General features: G+C 40.8%; 1 protein-coding gene across 1 annotated transcript in view; it reads right to left on the bottom strand.

The window, feature by feature from the left end:
- pde3b (phosphodiesterase 3B) overlaps positions 1 to 21,539 on the bottom strand; it is a 36,990-nt gene that overhangs the window by 8,789 nt on the left and 6,662 nt on the right. Inside the window, exons 2-7 of the mRNA XM_062384944.1 lie at positions 4,147 to 4,197; positions 2,863 to 3,111; positions 1,398 to 1,546; positions 747 to 847; positions 410 to 641; positions 188 to 279 (exon numbers count right to left, since the gene is read on the bottom strand). Of these exons, the coding sequence (XP_062240928.1) occupies positions 188 to 279; positions 410 to 641; positions 747 to 847; positions 1,398 to 1,546; positions 2,863 to 3,111; positions 4,147 to 4,197 (874 nt within the window). The remainder of the gene's footprint in view (positions 1 to 187; positions 280 to 409; positions 642 to 746; positions 848 to 1,397; positions 1,547 to 2,862; positions 3,112 to 4,146; positions 4,198 to 21,539) is intronic.

Genomic DNA, 21,539 nt, shown 5'->3' on the forward strand with positions numbered 1-21,539 from the left:
GACTGCACCCATAAGATTTCAGAATTTTTGTTCGAACTGCCACATTCTACTGCACCTCTGCCCTGTTTGTGTGGTTCAAATTTCTTTATAGTTGGATTGCAGCACAACACAGCATTAACTCCGTGAACTGCTTATAGAATACCAAAGCCACCACTCTTCTCCACTGTATAATGTGCATCAAATGTACCTGAGCGCCTGCGCTGAGCCTCACTGCTGAATGATTGATGAGATTCCCCTGCATCACTGCTGGAAACTCCTTTGAGCATCTGACGACCGCAGCTGCAACGGACAGACACAACAAACACAGACAAGATCAGCTGCTGCATCTATCCATGTAGAACAACCGGTAACTAAAGGAGTGGATAAAATAAGAATCAGTAAAATGACACTTCAAATCAGAAACTCTTGCCTGGTGCAGAGGGGGAAGGGGGAGCCACGGAAAGCCTGCTGGAAATCAGGGGAGCTGAAGGTGTAGCTCAGGGGTTTGTGCAGGTTCAGACTGACGCTCGGCTTTGTCAGGAAGTCGGCAGTGTCGGGGAACTCCACGGGCGACCGTGTGACGAGGGACGATGAAGAGCCCATACCTACTGCAGGGGGACTGTGGTTTGGTGAGGTGACTGGGCTCAGGCTTGGAGATGCACCTGGAGAGGATGGAGGGAGTTCAGGAGGAGAGAGAGGGACATTTTCAATCAAAATATGAACAATTAACAAACATGTAGCATCTATGGGAAGCTTTAAGGTCTCACCAGCTCTCCTCGACCCTGCGTGGTATGTGAGGGTAACAGAGGAAGACCTCTGCTTGGGAATGGTAAGCAGGTTTGCACTGGGCCCATTGCACAGACTTGAGCTGGATCACAAAAAACACATATTCAAATAACTTAACTTTACACAGTTTCTATTCTCTAAACGCTGTCTTGCAATCAGATGTTTTGTATCATTTGGTGCATTACACACTTCTGTCCACGGCTGGATTATTGTTGGACAAATCAGTCCTACAACACCTCCTAAATAAAAAATTGTATGATGATGTAAAAGTCCAAAGAGGCTCTTTAGACAACAGTACCAGTCCTGTGCTGCCATCGTGTGGAGAAGCATATACACTGCACCTCAGTGTACGCAACACAAGTATGTTGGCCAAATAAATTTAAACTGTGTAAAAGAGTTGTTTACAGTCACTAAAGAAATCTGATTTTATGTCAGTACATGTAAACAGTATCATCATCGTATTTCTGTATTTCAACTTTGTCCTTGATTGGTTAAATTGTAGATCTGTTTCTTCATTTTCAATCAGAGAAGAGACATCACAAAATTGGCAGATTCAGGGTATTATATACAATTTAAAGCAGATAATGTATGGGAGCCTTTTTGAAAACTGTATGTATTTTCTGTGTCAGTACCTGGTCAGGTTGAGGTCGGGCTGAGGTCTCTTGCCATTGTTGCGCTCCCAGCGTAAGGAGGTGGATTCCAGAGGAGAGAGCGCAGAGGAGGAGGAGGTGGAGCTCCTCCTTGGCTGAGGGGTGGGGAGGCTGTTTCTGCTGCTCCAACCCTGATCAGGAAAGAACAAGTATTTTTACACAAATTGAAGATACTGCTTATGTGGCTGTGAGCATTTGTTAAAAGCCATGTTCAGATTCATAATTGTGCAGTATAAAAACAATTGTAAATATTAAGTCATTTCAGTGAGGCCCTTAGAAGAGTCTTTACCACAATGCAAGGCAGGGCAATCTATCTATACAACACAATATATGGCCAATATAGCCAATCACTCTGTAACAAGCTTGGGATGGGAATTGATAAGATCTTATTTGCACCACTGCCACAGTTGACCGTTCATCTATGTCGGGTTTGTGTTGATTAACAATGACTGATCAATTTTCTGAGTGGGTGGGAAAAGGTAGGCCTACATTTAAATTCAGGTTTTCTTTGTCATAGAAAGAATCTGAGGGTGCATTCGAATAGTCCATTTTGATTAAGAACCTTCCTAACTGAGTGAAATGACCCGGAAGTATTTCAGTAATAATAAGAGCTGTTTGAATTCTATAAATGATCAGGAAAGGAGCTTCAATGCTTCCTAACTTATCTGCTTTATCATATGAAACATCTTGTGCATATCTTCTGTTAAAAATAAAGTTGGTTTAACACAAAAAACGCAGAGTGTAAGTGGAGTTGGTTTTTCTCTGCGCCGTGGTTCTCCTTTACTAACTCCTTACGGCTTCTCAGAATTCTTTTATTTGCCAAGTATATTTGCACATACAGGAAATTGCCTTTCACATCTTTCCATAACCTTGTGATGTATTCCATCTTGGTAGAAGAATAACGATTCGGAGAAGTAGTTTATTTAGATTTTGCGAACTCAACCTGAAACTCAACCCTGCCAATGTTATTATAACAAAGGACATTTACCCTTGGTGATGGGTGTGCGTCTTGGTTGTGAAGCAGTGGCCCTCATGCATAAAACACATGGCATTCCTGGAATTTACACCCATGGTAAGAAGAACATTGTTTTAGCAAATTGATTGTGTTCCCATTGTTGTGCTCCCAGTGCAATTTTTTAGAGATTATAATCCACCACTTATGATTATTTTTTTTTCTCCGCTGAATGAAGCCATGCTTTGGTCTGTTACTTCCTCTCTGCCAGGACTCCTTCTTGCCAGCAGCATAGACGCACACCGTGCACCGTCATTGTTTGGAATGTAAAACTGTCAGATGGTTTTAAAAAGTTTGGATCTGGTTCTTGATTCCGGCCCCTCCAACTGACATAGTTCTATTATCTACCGCACAATCATCCGACGTAAAGATACTAGAGTTCCTTACTCATCAATTTAATGTATTCACGCTGGTGCAGTTGTAATGCTTGCTCACCTTAATGGTTTTCCTGTCCGGCCTCTCTACAGCATCCTCCACCTCGTCGCAGGGGTAGAAACCTGGGAAGGGGGTGAAGGGGTTGACCCTGGGACGGCACGAGCCGGAGAACGTCCCCATGAGGCTAGAGATGCTGCGCAGAGATGTGATGGTGTGGGGCGACAGAGACGAGTCCATCAGCAGGTCCGACACCAAGTTCCGAGCCTCGTTGATGACTGAGAGATCCACGCCGTTGCCACTCACCGCGCCCTGCGGCATGCACACGAAACGGCACACAGGTTAGGTGGAGGGAAGCAAAGGAACTTCATTTCTGTATTCTCACATTGGCTCTCTTGGACGTTTTGCAGACATTTTACAAGGGGCTGACAAGAAAAGTTCTGGAGAATCACTGGAGCAACTGACTCGGACATTTGTGTTCTCCCATACAGCCCCTCGAATAATTTCCGGAAAAATGTCTGGAATTAAGTGCCTGTCTGAAAGCAGTACGAGTGTCTTTGTGGGAAAGTTTTGCCCTCACAGTTTTCTTCCCATGTGAACATGTTGGCTAAATGGCTTGAGACAGTGTTGTCTACTGGCTTCCTGCTGGAGTGTACTGTGTTTGGAATATTGGTGTTGTTGTAGATCACGTCCATGGTGCTGTTGATGACCTCTCACCTTTCTCTCAACTTTACTCTGCTCCATTTTCATTTCTTGTAGCGATCCTAATTCCCCACGACTCACTCTGCTGATAGTTTCTACCTCTAACTTCCTCTCTCACCTAGACCCTCTCCTGCTCCTCTATTCGTCTAACACCACTACTGTATATTGGGAGGAAAATACACTTAATGTAGAGAGGTGTAGTGCTACGCTAATATGAAAATGATATTCCATAAACTGTAGGAACAGTTTGCCTCAAAATAGGTGAAATTCCTTCTGTGAGGGAAAATATTCTGACTGGCTCTGTCCTGTCTAACAAGAACAAATACTGACTTTCAGTCTGTATGAGCTAAATTCTTTGATAGATTACGCAAATAATTCAAACATCAAAAGAATGTCAGAGTAAGATAAAAGTGTGGCATGACAACAATGCCAAGGTCATTGTATGCCAGATTTTACACATTGTGTATTTTGCCTAGCCACAAGTCAGATATCAGGGAGAGAACTGAATGTCCTAAAGATGACTTATGGACAGCTGCTACTCGTGGGCCACAGAGACCCTTCTGTCTGAAAAGTTCTTTATTAGCTGAATGCTGACCGAAGGAACCACACACATGTACTGTCACAACATGGAGCTGAAATACTGACCTGATACTGGGGTTTGTACCAGTGTTTCAAATCCCAGTCCCATAGGATCATCTGAAAAACACCAGAGAGACACAGAAACAGTCAGTAAAATCGTCATCACTGTATACGTCCTGCTACATAACAGAGAGTAGGAAATGTATTAATATAGAAAGAGCCCAGGCTTTGACCTGCGCCGCACTTTGAGCATATTAGGATTTTCTTTCAGTGAGGGCGCTGGCGGGTCAGAAGGAGAGCATCAGAGCTTCTGCTGTTCTATTCTGCCTGTTATCTAAACACACAGTGTAGTAACAGTTCACATTAAGGATATCCTGCGCCACATGATGCACTCTCCTACTACAGGTATGCTAATGCACGTCACTTTAGCAACAACACACCGCACTGAGAGCGGCAGCAGAAGAAAAGCAAACCACTAAAACCACCTCAGTGCGTCTACAATGGAGCAATGAGATTTTATCAGGCCGCAGCTACGTCAATTGGCAGCATTTTCATGCTATCTGCTGGTAACCAAACAGCTCTCACACATTACAGTAGTGTGCAGTCAAAGCTGGTGCAGGCTGGACCTGAAATAACCTGGTGTCATTCACTATCAAAATACAACCAGATCCTGAGAGCAATAAGCCACAAAATCATGTCCCTTATTTGTAATATGATCTGATTATACTTTGGACTATTTTAATATTTTAAATAGCTGCCTGCATTACAAAAATAAATGCCATGCACACTTGGCAGAAAGCACTGGAATCTATAACTTCTGACACAACACCTGCTATTGTAATGGTATTATGTATAATAGTAATATAATATACATATTATAATATAATGTGAGGGGGGGGGGGTAAAGCAGTTTCTCATGTAAAAGTCAAGAGAGTAAACAAATCAAGGCCACTGTGCAGTCTCACCCCTTGCCACAAGGGGGACAGACTCTGAAGCCTTATGTGAGAAGGAGCTCCACTAACACTAACCACCACAACCTAACCTGTAAACACACACCACCTTCATATAGGCTTTCATTTTTTTTATCTCAGCCACAGATCATACCGACAGTAATAATCTATCAATAATCTATCACAACAAATATGATAAGTGAAAATGTGTCAAATAAAAGAAAAAAACGTCCCACATTTAACTTATACCATGCTGTTCTGATTTTATACATTTGTGTTTTGTATGTGAGCATGTGCAACATACAGGTCATGAAATCTATAACTGTGGTTGCTAAATAGATCAGCGGCTCCCTCCCATCTCCTCTAATCAGTAACCGTTTCATTGATCAAAGTGGGATGTTGGATGTTTGTCATCAGCATCTGTACAATGCTGCCAAACATTTAATATGGCAAATAGGCCCTGCCATGGCAACCTGACATAGAGGCCAGCAAACAATGCTCCATACACCATGGCAACAGGATGGCGGGAGACGGCTGGAGGACAGAGTTGTTGGCCTTCTGCTTATTTACGGAGACACACACGAGGGGCTAAAACAGAGACGAGACTGTGAAGGAAGGGAAGGAGAGTAAAGGACAAACACAGATAAAAGAAACGGAGACACGTCTCGACACAATGTGCACTCGTCCTTCCTTTAACTCAACCAAAGGATCGTGTTCTGTTGTCAGTTCCATTTTCTACTGACGCTCGTGATCACATACGCAGCACACGCCCAGTGACACACTCAAATGTCTGCAGCGTGTCACACGCTTTACAGCCTAGTATGTGTACATGCTGTCAGCACCTAACCCTGACAGTGAGCACTCCTCTTTACCTCTAATTATCCGTGCACAATGCACAAAAACCCAGACCCCTCTCTCAGTGCTACTCTGCTCGGAAACAGGAAAAGCTGGATGAAGGGGAGACACCACCGTCCCCATTAAAGCATGTGCCAAGCAACAAATTATTTACAGTGAGGGCCTTCTGCATGTGAAGAGATTAAAATCTTTCAATGAAAAGGAGAGATATTTTCTTTAGTGGTGTTATGAAAACATGACATGAGGGCAGACACATAGACAGACACACAACTCAGCAGCTGACTCCCAGACACCTGTTCACGCATGGATACACACAAACCCACAAGCACGTCACAAGACACATTCTACTGTTTCTCACCTCCACGACATTTAGGTTGTTCACAATATGCAAAGTAAATTGAGGTTGACTTTGTTTGTATACTGCGACTCATCTCAAGTTTCTCTTCACTGTGCAGAGTAAGATTTTAATTTTTTTAAACCTAAGGTTCTATCGATATTTTAAAAACGTATACATTCATATAGAACAAAAAAATCAACTGTTTTGTGTGTAATCCTTCTCCATAGTCTTTGTGGCTATTTCTTGTTCTGAATGATGTCCATTTCTCCCATTTTTCATCCAGCTCTGTTTATTGAAGCTCTTTTAAATTAAATATGAGACCAACTTATAAAAAATTATGCATTAATGTAACATATTTAAGTATTTCTACTAATAATGGAAAAAAAATGGTCACTAGAACGTCACTCAGTAGAGTCCAGTCCAGTGTTACATAACAGATTATTTTTTTTTCATCGAGATCCATGAATTAAGAAAATTAAGAAAAAGTTCCTGGATCCATCACCTGATCTGGATAGGCACCAAAATGTTATGAGTTCTTCCTTGGTAATCAATTGTGTCATTTTTTCGTAATCCTGCTCAGCAACAAACAGACAAAGGCAGAGGTAACCTTATTTACGCAGGTTATAAGATATATAGAGATAATAATAATAATAATAATAATAATAATAATAATAATAATAACAATAGAGAATATAGATACATATTTATTTTATTTATCTATATAAATATATGGTGCCGGTATTTCATTGGAGAAATAACTGCACTTTATGTGTCCACACCTGCATGTATGAAGAGGCACAAAGCAAACAAGGACAGTGAAACACGAGTGAACCTACTTAAATGTACAGGCAAAAAAAAGAAACACGTCAAAGTAGCTCCTCACATACACACAATTATTCAGCAAGAGACAAGTCGTAAATATTTCCTCACAGGAGTCAATAAACCTGTGCGATCTATTAGACTGCTGGTTGGTCACACCTGCATGTCATATGAGCGCGGCTCTGACACTGGGGTGCGAGAGGTGCTGGAACTGATAAAAAGACGCTAATAAGAGTGTGGGGGGGTGGGTGGGGTGAGGTGGGGTGCAGAGAAAAAGGTATCAATGGCAGACAGGCGGTGCATTTGTATGGAGAGGAGCAGGGCACTGCTGACGTCAGTGTGCAGCGACACACACACCGCGTCAGCAGCCCCTCTGCACATGCACACGCTGATAATGATTGGCTCTGGCTGTCGAGGCGAGGACGGGGAAGGGAAAAGATGATATGGACAGAGAGGAAAAGAGAGAACAGGCCGGCCTGATTCTTTTAAAACCCCTGTTCAGGAAAGAGAGTTAACAAGATGAGAGGTCTGCAGAGTGTGTGTGTGTGTGTGTGTGTGTGTGTGTGTGTGCGTGTGTGTGTGTGTGTGCGTGTGTGTGTGAGTGTGTGTGTGTGTGTGTGTGCGTGAGTGTGTTTTTCTGTGTGTGTGTCCTGTTGGTCTGACATAGCTTGAAGTACTGGGATAAGGCTGGGCCTGTATCTCAGTGGCACAGCTCAGACAGTGGAGCTGAGTGTAGGCCTGCAGCTGAAGGAAGGAGCAGGGATTAAAAAAAACTGTCTCTGAACTTTTGACCCAGACTGACTCACTAAAAAAGATGTGTCCTGCTATCAAACCCGCACGAAAACCTGACTTGTATGACAAAATATATCCCAGAGATGCAACATTTTCATTTCATCCACAAAATGCACTCTGATTGATTATCAATAGTAAATTCTACAACTTCGATCAAGTGTTTTAAGCTTGTGGAATGAAACCGAATTTTTTCAAAACTTAACCGTTATATTGCTCCCTCAGTATGTGGTGTTCATAATTAAATGGATAATGTAGATAATGATAAAAGCTAAATGGTTACAAATAAAAAGGAAAGACTGGAGCAGTGAACTAAGAATGACCCCAGAACAAAGATGAAGTTACGTGGTTAAAGGTGACAAGAAGGCTCTCAGAAGGAATATGAGCAAAATGTATCAAGTGCAAATGAAAACAGGAAGCACAGATAAGAAGTCACAAAACCTCAGAATGGACCGAGAGTTATGGGCCAGTGTTTATTTGTCATCCAACAAGCAGCTTCTAACGTGACATTCAGCAGCATGACTGGGGCTCGACCTAAACAACAAGCATTCACTGCATGCATTGCTTGATGTGTATCAAAATAACTCAAACACTGTACTCAGTATTTTTCCATTTGCTCTACAAAGTCTTAATAAATGCAGAACACAATCTGGAACTCTATGATGGATTCAACTTGGTACAGAAGACGATCAAAGTATGAACTGACTGAGCAGCTGTGTGTGAAATAAAGGAGGCGATACAGATCGTCCGACAGGACAGACAATCTACAGGACCAAACACTTTTTGCATTCTGAGTTGTTTGGATCGCCACCAGCCCACAGGTCAACAGGCCCAAACTGGAAAACTCCCGGTGCTCCAGATGGCCTGTCCGCCTATAAGGCTGTCACCAGTATCGTCGGGGCAACCTGACAGGACCATGGAAAATTCTTTGACGAGGGGAAGGAGCTTGTGCAAAATGTCATCCCTCTCTTTCACACTCATCTACCACTTCACTGGACTGGTGTTGTTCAGCGTGTGCCGTGCATAAAGCCAGGATCTGCTCATCTCCTTTGGAGTATTTTTAAGTACGTCTATAACAACATTGGTTTCTTGCTATCCGTGTGGTGTTTGTCCTACTTGGCGCAAATCTCAATTAAAAAAAACACCAAACAGTAGAGAAGTTACGATAACATTTTCCCCTTCCAGAAACTTATTCAAGTAACTCGACTTTTCTTATTGGCTGATACAGAGTACCGATCCGATAAAAGTGCATCCAAAAATATACCGTTTTATATAACAATTTAACAGCAACATGCCACTAACCCTGTATGGAAGTGATGATTGCTATCATTGTTGTATGATCTGGCTCAGGCTAACCTCTTTGCAAAAACAAATACATACAGTGAATGAATAAAATATAATTTTATTTATTATCTAGTTGGACAATCATAACTGAAAAGGACCACAAATAAATATATCTAGGAATACACAACACTTTTCACACTTTTGCAGGACTTTCCAACATAAAATATTGCGAAATAAGTGGCATTTTAGCTAGCTCTGCATGGCTAACGCTAAACTAGCATGCCCGAAATCTCTTTTTGTTCACCTCTCTGAAAACAGTGCTTGACAGTGGCAGTAAAGTGCAACTGCTGTTTTTGAGCAGCAAATTAAGAAGTGATATCAGGGAGAAGGTAATTGCAGTTTTATCTGGGTGAAACTAATATGCTTATTAAAACGTGGTATCAGCTCGCCCCCTAGCATTTTAGTTATACTTATTTTGGCATCGGAACATTTCCAATGAAGTTGGTACACAGTTTTCTCCTCAACAATAAAACACGATTCGCAGCCGTGGTTGTTTTCTAAGTGTTGCAAAAAGATGCCCCACACTGTGAGATACAAAAGGGTCCATCATACGTTTTCAGTTTCTTATCACAAACGTATGGGTTGGTTACACAAACACCACCACAGAGCACATTACTTGTTCATTTCATTCAACAAAGCTTGAGTTTGTAAATGGCACCCAAGAATGCCACAGTGGAAAAAACTGAATGTGTATTTATAGAAGCTAGGGTGTTCAACGGGAAGACACTCAGGCTAATGACGAGCGTGAAACGCTTCATTTGTCAGCAACCACAACATTTTCACCCCAAAAAAATCAGCCGTGAAGAACTTAAAGCAAGGCGGCAGGCTGGGGTCAAGACTAGAAAGAGCGACGTGGCATCTTCCTTAAGGTGAAGCCAGTGTCCCAATCACCACCTGGTGGCTGGCTGCGGTACATGTCATAAACACCACCTCCTCCATGTTAGTGGATGGATTTGAGCAAAACTAAAAAGTCAAAGTACACATTTTTCTCACAAATATGGTTTACGTCAGTTTCCGTAGATCTTATCATATGGATGTATGTTAATTTGCTTATGTTGAGATTGGTCAAGTGATTGTACTGATTGGACTTTACTACTGCAGCGCCATTCCTGATCTCTACTGCGTAGACTGTGGCAATTCCAAATTTAAAAATTAACAAAAATATCAAAGATAAGACTGTACACTATGATTGTGACTACATATGCAAAATTGAAATTTAAGTAGTTTATTTTACTTTCTACCTACCATAAATGTACCTACTGCACATGTATTGAAGTTTATTCTTTTGTGGACGTCCATTTAGCAAAAAATAAACAGTGATGGCCATTTATCTTATCACAGGAGCCAGGCATGAATAACAGCATGCATGACCTTTGGAGAGTGGCAGCGAGCCCAAGTGTAAATAGTTTGAATAGTGCTTCTCAAAGTCCTTTCTGCTGACATTGATTTGCTGATCTGCAGGTTCATGTGGTTTAACCAGCATTAATGCCAGTAATTATTAAAAGGAGTATTGACCTTGTGACACACAGAATGTACAATCAGAGCCTGATGAGACCTTTGTGTGTCATCAAAAAAATTAAAGAACCTATTTCCAAAAAGGTACAACAAGTATCCAGATCTGCCTCTAACGGACTGGACTGGCCTCCGTTTTGTTTTCCTTTTCTTACAGCTCTATTTCCTCACCTTATATCAGCCCAATGTTTGGTTTCTAGCAAGCTGGGTGAAGTTATCAACCACCCAGAGGACAAAGGTGATCTCAGTGCAAATATTTTCTGCTGAAATTTTGACTGGGCAGCCTGGGAACTGGAGGATTTTACTGTCTAGAAATTAATTAACCTGATTGAACTGCAAAATGCCAAAAACTGCAGCCTCCTGGTTAATTTCTGTGACACTAATAAATCTGCAATAGGAATTTATACAGCAGCCTGATAAATTGTTAATCAAATACGGCATATGCAAATGCACATTCTAGATGGATCAACTTGTTATGTGTTGACAGATTAGTAAGGGTTAGTCGTGACTTTATGTTCCAATCTTTGAAAACCTTCAGCTGTATGCCTTATTAGTACTTTAAAAACTGAAATGGTCATTTTGGACATGTTTATAAAGACACGTCCATAAATGAAACTGTCGATGTTGATTTCAAAACACTTATGGGAAAATTGTGATATTGACTAACTAGTTACATTAATTATAAAGCAGAAATTAAAATATAATAAACATTTTGGCGAAGGAAAATATTGATGTTATTGAAAACTCTTTAATCTCAGCGTGTCAAAATGTTATCGACTGCAATTAGGTTAGTTCTATTCTGACCGAGATTCTGATAATCTGAAAACAAATAGTCCACAGTTTCCATTATCAAAGTGCAAACGTGATGCATGTCCTTCGCACGCAACCTTTTTTGACCACTGTGGAGCCCAAGAGCAATGCTATAGTTTGGCGGCTGGGATGCCTGAGTACAACAGGAAGGTTATACCTGATATGGACATGAGCGCTAGATGAGGGAGGCTCAAAGCCTTTTAAGGGAACATCTGGTTTTATCATGGAATCAGGGAAGGCTCCTCTCATAAACACAACCTAACGCCTGAGCCCTGGAACTCTGGCCAATAACAAGCATGTGAACACAAACGCCATCCATCAGAGCCGAGCAAAGGAGGGAGGAGTTCACAGGGAAGTAGAGCGAGTGAGACAGACACAAAGAACAGTGAGAGAAGAAGAGACCACAACAGAAATTGTGTGTTGAGTAAATCATTTACAAGCCAGTGACCACTACTGGCTATACACAGCTTCTCAATTACAAAAACAACAAAATACTCAAGAAGCACTTGTACATGCGTCGACTTTAGGGTCATATCAATATAGTGCCTCAGCATCTGTCAGTATGAGAGTAATTTAACACAAATTCGTAATGGTAGTTTGAGCAACTCACAGCAACAGAGGACTTGCTGCAGGTGGTCTTTTCTACTCTTCTGATCAGCGTGTGTGTATCATAGAGTTAAAGGTCAGCATCATATAGACGTGTACTTTTCAAAAGTCTTCACAACTAAAACAACCAGAATTTTTGTCTGGAAGTTTTAGCTGAATATTATTTTTTACATGGTGCGGTAGTCAGGAGAAACTCTCAAGTATCTGTCTTTATAAAAAAACAAAATATTTAGAGCCTTTTAGACTATTCTGGGTCATTTTGGCTCAGCTGCTGCATATGTAGTGTAAAGTTCAGTCCACACAGTTCACAGCTCTCATCAAGCCCTGTTTCTAGCATCAGCCAAAACGATCTGGCTCGATTGGCTGTCCAATATTTGACCAGACAATGGGGTGAAGAAAGTGAAACAAGTATTTTTTCGGGAGTCGGTGGAGACCAAACCAGAGGTTAAAGTAAAGTGCACGTTGGACTGCTAGAAACATGAAAATATAATAATAGTGTTACCTGTATGTCTGATAGCCGCCAGTTTGCTAACTCAACCATTTCTACATTATAAGACCATGTTAAAGCTGTGTATTTGTTACCCTAGTTTGGGAGAAATTCTGCAATCAAGCTTCCAGAATCCAAGAAGGTAGCTTTTAGGTGTGTGTAGGGTCTGATCAGATAATATAAAAGACATTTCTGAATGAAAAAATGCACAAGACCGTACTGTAGTTGTCTCATTCTGCTTGGCACAGATGTTTCAGGCAAAACGCCCATTTTCATTGTGAGGCAATTACATGAGTGTGCAACAATCTGCTTCCTATGGCCAGACAATGGATAACTGTTTTCCACTATGCTTTCTCTGTGGGCACACTTTTACAACAAACTTTCTGAAAGTTTGCAGCACTAGCTACTAGGTACTTCAGGTCAGGGACAAACCCTGCATCAGTGTCAGGCCAAAAAAAAGGGATTTTGTTGCAATGTCCAGCCGAAATAACTTGATGTCTAATGTGAATAATCCAATCTGGCTTGGTACAAAGGTGGGGTATTTCGCATTGTGTAGTCCCCGGTGTTTAGTGCACACATAATGAAGACTGTTAACCTGCCAAGAGGTCGTTATGCACTCGCTGACTGACACAGCAATACAGAGCAGAGAGAAAGAGGCTAAAGCTGCTTTCAGACATGCACTGAACACTGTACATGATGGGTCTGTATGTGAGAACCCAAATGTCCGAGTCAGTTGCTCTGAACATTTACAAGAACTTTTCCTGCCAGACCCCTAGTAAAATGTCTGGAAAATGTCAGATTGAGACCATGTGTGAATATAGCAAGAAAATGTTTAAGCCACTGGGCATGTTGACATTTCTTAAACGGGACGGATGCAAAACTGACAGCATTAAAATATCACAGGATAAAAAAGCGGTGCAACACTTGATGCAGAGGACGATGTCAACTTGGAAAGACAACAAGATTTATACTTTATGTCTTGCCTCCTGCATCCTCTAATCTACAAAACTCCAGAAAATATTCAGAGTTCATGTCTGAAAATGGCTGAAGAGATTGAGTCCACCTATTCAATGAATCAAAGAAGAAAAGTGAGGAAGATCAGTTGAGATCAAGAGCAAAAGAAGTGTGTCAAAGGCAAGAAATGATTTTAATGTAATATAAGCTTGCATTCTTCATAGATCAGTGAGAACAGACACATGAATCAGTCATAATCACCACCACTAACATTCAACCGAAAAAACAATACTGAAAGCTTAAGCAAAAAGTTCCCCACCACAAAGAAACACACTTTCCTTCCTGCCTTTAAAAATGATTGCATCAACAATTTTGAATTTAAATAAAACAGGGGGGCTACTTGGGGGTGACCTTCATTACAGGATACATCAGTCACTCCTATTTCTCCTACTCCGACAACAACTGAGCACCAGATATCCAGTATATTTGTATTTAATTATCTTCTGCTATTGATGCATTCAACAAACACAAATCGCTGAGCCTGCACTGTTTAATAAACTCAATGCATCCAAAAGTGTTGCAAATCAACAATTCCTTAGGCTATACTTCCATCCTGCAGTTTGAACACAGGCTGAACAGTCAGAAGAGTTGGCTTTCTGAGTGACCTTCCCCTCGATATCCCGCCTTCAGAACGAGCAGACTCGGCAGGCATCACTGACAGAGAGTGGATCACAACACAATGCTGGAACCACCAGAGATCAGCGTTTTACATCTGTGAGTACAAACTCCAGAGCTCGGCAAACTCTGCCTGCATCACCTGAGACAGATGCCACATGGCATAAATACTGGAACACTGGCTGACTGTCAGATGAGTCAGAGTCACACAGACCAGAGGTAGGTTTACTAAACAGAGCTAAGGAGAGCAAAGGTGAGGCCTACATGTACCAAGTTCGCTTTGGTTTACATGTAACAGGATTTGTGTAGTATACAATCCTTTTTTTATTTTTGCGGGAGGACCTTTACATTTCTTGGTATTAAGGCACTATGGGGTTGCGCTTAAAGGGCACCGCTGGTCATAAATACAGAAAAATAAAGTTGCAAAAAGGGCAAAAACTTCCAAAGCAATTATCAGCAAAGATAGTTGGGAAGGATAAAGTTGAGTAAGGGAGAGCTAGAAAATGTAAATTTGCTTAAATGGTTGAAGTCATGATCCTTAAGTCAAGACACTGGTGACACACAAATTTGCATACCTTACATAACATATGCAATTGTTTTAACTCAGAATTTGTGAAATAATTTATTTAATCCCATTTAAATTTGAGTTTTAATGCTTTTCTAATTATATTATATGTTTTTTTTAATGTGACAGTATTTACATCCCTGTAGGTTGTAACCCCTAGATGGACAAATCAATTAACTACAGTATCATGATATATAAATGTTCTCTTAGGGAAACAACAAAAATAAAGGTTTGTTATGGAGACTAGTGTTGCCTGAATGTGACCTTTAGTTTCACTGCTTCACTATTTTCACTGCTCTGTTGCTCAAAGACAGGCTAACAGTTAACTTCAACACATTATCTGCATGGACAGCTTATCATGTGCCAAAAACATGACAAATGATCGACACCTCCATGATACGTTTAGTCTTTGGTAGAGCTGCTCAAATTAGTTTTGACTGGACCGGCTTCGGTCTTAGCTTCTTCTCCGAATGTCAGTGAGTGAGTGCGTCTGTGAAGCCGTTTTCTGAGATGACCCCCGGAGGATCGCAGGAGAATTGGGTCTGTACGTTCTCCAGAGGTTAATGTTTGCACATGTACACAGAAAGTCCCCAGGAATTTCCCCAATTTGCTATGCTTTTTCAAAATGGAATAGCATGACCAATTTGAACTACAATGGCTCTATGCAGGTCCCTCATAAATATGTCTAATTTTTGTAATCAAGATCTATGGATTATTTCCTTTGAAATCTGTGACAATGTCAAGATCTTGCAATGTTAAAGAAAGGAAAAATTGTCAGAATCTATTCCAAAATGTACTAGGTTATTTCTATAAGAAGTTGCGTGGGTGTTATTGGACCCATTTGGTGATTATATTTGTTTAAAAAAATACCACCTGTCCAATACAGTGACATTTTGGATAGCGGCATAGAGGCACTTTGTCAGAGGCTGTGTGCGACAGACAAGAGCTGCTTTGATACATTCACTACAACGCTGAATTTATCTAGACGCAACTTGGAGGAGCTGTATACCAGAAAGCAAATGTCCGAATCAGTTGAACCGGACATTAACCAGACATCATCCTGCTTGCTCCCTGGTACAAAGTTTGTTGTGTCTGATTGAGCCGAAGTGCAAACAGATGAAGCGCTGAAAGCAGCTGACATAAGATATAATGCAAATATGATACACTGACGTCAGAAATAGGTTAATTGGTGTATTGTGGTTCCTCAACTACATCTTAAATTTTGCATGCTTAAAAAATACAATTAAGGAGCAAATGAAAGACAATTAAAGTTGACTAGTTGGCTTACTTAATGATTCAAAAGTAATTTGCATCGTTTTTGCTACTTCTACAAACACCCAACCTGATGCATCAAAATGTTTTGACGACTTAGCAACTATAACACACTGGACACAACAGAAACTTTATATATTATCTGTGTTAAAAGAATATGTTTATTCTATGCCTAAACTCTGCAAACAACTGCTGTCTGTAGCTGAACACACAATTCCTTAGGCCCAATGTCTATGGTTTGACAACAATTCCACTGTTGATCAACTTGATCCAACGCTACAGCTTCAGGACAAAGGCAGATCCGACTGCTGCAATCCACAAGCATTGTATTGTATATAGAAATAGTAGACAGAAGCTTTAATAATATTAAAAAATATTAATATGGCATCTGTGTTTGAATAAATAAATAAATATTTCGCTTGCTTAACCCTTCTGAGTCAGATGTGCCCAAGAAGGTAAAAGGGATTTAGGCTACATGAGTACTAATATTTCTTGTTTTTTATAAACAGCGTTTTAAAACTAAAATCCTCTCCATCCACATGAGTCTTTTGGCTCCGTATCAGTCATGATTTTGTTGCCTTCATTTTGAGTCTTGACTGAATGAAAGGGAATTTGGGTGATCATCTCTGTTTTTGCCCGTTCAGACTATAACTTTGAGTTTTCAAACAAAAACCGGGCAAGCAGCATTTCCATTCTTCGTTTTAGGTGCTCGGATTAATGTGGACGGCAGGTGTAAACGTAGCCCGCAGTGATTTGTTTTAAACCAAAGTGTAGTAGTGTGGCTGTAGTCAGTGTCTTTGGTTTAATCCCATTTTCTCTAAACTGCACTTAGTCTTGAAGCAAAGTCTCTTAGGCCTCGACACCACTGCTGATCAGACCTCAAACCCCTAAATATCACTTTTCTAATATTCTTATGAGCACATCTTTTCAAGGCGTTCACATGGATCGCTGACAGTTTGGGACGGGCCACGGCTCAGACTGTATCTGATCAGCACAGTGTGCATTAGCGGCAATGACGGTGTGCGATTAAACCCTGAGCTCTGCCATCAGTAAGCTCCATATGACTCGGGCCGTGTCCTCTGCTGTGTAAAGAGACTGTGCGAATTTCTGTGTCATGGCTCTACAACTTCTCTTGCATAAAGAAAAACAAGGATTCTGCCTCAGGTGTGTCAGCCAAGCACGAGCAAATCATGTTCCGTTTTTAACCTCCCGATGACGCAGATAATACAAGCATCATGCTGCAAACGAAATGTCCGGCATTCTTACAAGATAATAATAAATAACTGCTCAGGAGAAGTGAGCAGAGGAAGTTTATTTCATTCTGACAGGTCAAATTTCGTGTGCAGTCACAGACGAGAGAGGCAAGGGGGGGGCACAAGTGGGTTGGGGAGAGGGAGGATGATACAGGTCCCTGGGAATTGATTACACTGAACAATTGCGAGCAGATCGAGAGCAACCTTGGCCATATGGGGGAGATATCACACTGAAGCTCGGAGTCAGAGACCTTCGTCAGACACAAAGTCTATCTACAAAATCTCACTTACATTATGTGAGGGGAAGAGGGGGGGTGTCTGGCATTTGAGCATTTGAGCTTTTGTGTGTGTGTGTGTGTGTGTGTGTGTGTGTGTGTTGGGGGAGGGGCGGATGAGGGTTAAAGTGAGAAAGAAAGGGAGACAGCGACAGACTAAAGAAAAAGTGAAGAAAAGGGGGTGGGGATTGGCCGGGTGCAGTTTCTCCAAAAACAATTTATCTAAAACCTCATCGTTCCACTTTCACAGATTTACTTTTTTACAATAAGTACTCCAAATAAATTGTGCACAGTTATTGGAAATGGCGATGGCGTTGGTTGAAGTTCGGGTTTTCATTGCAGTGACTAATAGTGCTTCACAGTTTTGCCCTTTTCAGTGGGATCTGCCCTCAGCTGCTAAACACACACAAGCCCTCCTCTGTAGCTGCGGCTGACGTCAACCGTCACTTAGCAACAGCCTTTTGGTGTAAAAGCAGCAGTGCTGACACCATTTTCAAAAGAGGCGCACAGAGAAAGACAGAGAGAAATTCAGAGAAAATGAGAAACAGAGCGAGAGTGAACAAAATAAAGACAGGAAAGTGGAGGGAGAAAGTGAGGAAATATTTCAAAATGTAAAATAAAAATAAGAGCTTTAATAATTCTCAATGCCACAAAAAAAAAACACTCTTGTCCAAATATCCCTTAGATCATCATGTAAAAAATCTAGCAAATATTGAAAGAAGGAAGAAGATGATTTTACACCAGCAAAGTCATTTGGTGACTATTGAGAGTCAGTAAAACCTCATGTTTTACTAGCAGCATGTATTCAGTTCAATAAAAAAAAATTACTACACCCTAAACCTATTTTCTCAAGCAGAATTTCAAACAAGGGCTCCCAGCACCTATGTCATAGCGGTCTTATTTAACCACACCGCCCCTCATCAAAATCTAACCATGCTCCCTCCCTCTACTCTCACCCTGTCATTGGACTGAGCAAACAGTCAACACATGCAAGGTTCAACAACCTCATCCTGAACTTAAAAGCTAAGCCACCTGAAATGTTTGCATTGTTGGAAACCTCATGGTGTTATCAAAAGCCTGCGAGATGACGAGCCGCACATAAAATCTACTCCGCTTCCTCAAACTAAAACGCTCAATTGTGTTGCAAATGGAGCGGGCGGCTTGGGGGAACATTTTGTCATTACTTATCTTATCTAGCCACTTCACATTTGCCAATTTTTCATGTAGTGAAAACAGGCAAAGTATGGGAAGCTGATACAACAGTTGCAGGAGAACAGGAGAAGAATTAAAAAAAGGGTCTAATTAGCCCAAACTTAGTTGATGGCAATGGTTTGGTACCCCCCCCCCCTCTCCAGCCTGGGCCTCAACAGTACACAAACTCAAACACGCTTTGTATACTGATAACAGCACAAGAAGATAGACAAGATAGGACGGACCAAGGATCAAGACTAATTAGAGATAAGGAGAGGTCATGCTGAACAGTTCATAACAAGAGCTTCAAAAAACTCATAACTCAAACTCTTTTTCTTAAATAATTATAATGCGTGGACCACAAATTCTCCTTAAAAGGGAAAAAGCAAACACAAAGCCGGTCTGAATATTTAGTGAGTCCTCTTTTGATGGCGACTGCTCAGACACCAGAGTCATCAGGCTAAGCTCTGGTAGTCCTATCATGAAAACTAAAGAGCTGCAAGCTAATTGCTGGAGATGATGACGCAAACCGTTTCCAGGGTAACCCGAGTTTTGGAGTACCCGCTCCAGCGTTTCCTCATCTGTTTGCACTCACACCAGCAGGCTGACAATGCAGTCGCTGCATCCTGTTTCACTCCGCAGTCAGCCAAACACACAGCACCCCGCTCGATTTAACCCTTTCTACTGGTCCTGCCGCGGCCGACAACGAAAAAATAAAAAGCAGCTACGCAAACTAGTTCTTAAAAAGGAAGTGGGATGAGAGTGTAATCCAACAGAAGCTGTCACCAGCGGGACATCTGGGTTCAATAACAACAAGCCACATTTTGACTAGTGCAGTTTCCAAAATAACAGAATTAAATGCTTATGTACATTGGTAGAAATACAGCAGATAAAAGGTTTCTATATTAACACACAGCATTCATAAATGCTGATTCAGCTCCTGGTTTGGCATTTCACAAAATGTTTACCATTACTATGAAAGCTACCTGTGGCATTGATAGGTAGTTGCTAAGCAATGAATTAGAACATCTTGGTCTTGATATTGCAACTGTTACACAAGCTCCGAAACACTTAGGTTAGCGCCACACGTCATTCTCCTTCAGCGCAACAACAGCACAGCTGAGACTTCATTTTATCAAATAGATTTACAGTTTATAATAATGTTCAGCTCAAAGTCACATGAACCACAATTTGACTGAAGATGGCCATATGTGCAATATAATTCAAAGTCAAACAAAATTAAGACATGTGTTATTAAAAAAACATATAATAGTGTACTTTTACATTTATTTATTTTTACATAGGCTGACAAAATGTTTTATAAAAATAAACATTACCTTAAACTGTGGACGACATTAGACATATTAGCTATAGTTAATTACAGATAGATTCAATAAAGCAAAAAAAGAATAAGCGCAACCATATCAAATTCTTTCAAGTGTATGTGAAACATCCTCAGCATGACAGAGGCCAATAGTGTGTGACGGGAATACAATAAGCTTTAATTTGGTAATCTTTATACATTTAATTGTTTAAAGCAAGTCAGACTTATATCAGGTTTTTGTAATCGCTTTGAAAATGGTGCAATAAATAGTGAATGTTTAATTAACTGTATACTGGAAAATAAAAAAAAAACTGCACACAGACACACACCAGCGTAAAGACACACACACACACACACACACACACACACACACACACACACACACACACACACACACACACACACACACACACACACACACACACACACACACACACACACACACACACACACACACACACACACACACACACACACACACACACACACACACACTTTGAATATAACACATGTTGTTCAGATGCTGGTTTTGTTTTGATAATAATGAGCCAAAGGCAAAAGAGCAAACAGAATGTGTGGATGTTTCTCCACACACAAATCAGATAAAGAGGCAGAGGGTGCAAACAGTCTCATTCTCACAAAATAAATAAATAAAAGGTTTTATACCATATATTTTTTATATTTAATATCAAATTTATTATAATTATTTTCTGGATAAAAAACCTAAGTGGGCTTTAAAGTACAATTGTCCGTGACACCTTTTCCCCCCTAAAACACTCTTTCTATTGCACACTGTCCAAATACGTACAATTTCTTCCTTTCTCATTACCGCTGGAGGCAGACACTATATTCTACAGGGCGATTAATAAGACTTGGCATTTTTTTTTTCTTCTATGCAATCACCCTGTGGTACGTCACTGGGTTGTGACGTCAATGTTATATCATTCCACATGGCTTTACAGCAAGCGAACGTGACAGCTGAGAGCTGCTCTGCGTTTTCGCTGCTCTCCTTTCCAACCTTTCTCCCTGCAGCCTGCTCCTCTTGTTCTTGCCTGGATGGGGGGGGGTAGTTAAGTGTATTATTTACCCCTGCTTGCCCCATGGAGTGGTTACCAGACAAAAAAGAAGGAGTTTCTCCCTGAATTCACAGCCGGCGCTGCATCTTGGGTGTTTCTCATGATGTAAAGCTTTTAGATTTTTTGCCATGAAAGCCAAAATGCAACAATCCTACCATAAAAGGATATTATCTCCCCTTTATTCTCTTCATCTGAAAAAAGTAACAGGGTCAATAATGCATCTATGTTGACACAATTCTGGGTAAGAACAGGTTATTGCTCAGGTTGGACAATAAAATAATTTTGTGGAAAACAGCTGTTTGAACAGCATGATTCTAGCGACCCACAACCAAAATATGAAGCATAATTATTTTATATATTTCTCA

Source organism: Platichthys flesus, chromosome 1, assembly GCF_949316205.1.
Source record: "Platichthys flesus chromosome 1, fPlaFle2.1, whole genome shotgun sequence".
NCBI classification, from domain to species: domain Eukaryota; kingdom Metazoa; phylum Chordata; class Actinopteri; order Pleuronectiformes; family Pleuronectidae; genus Platichthys; species Platichthys flesus.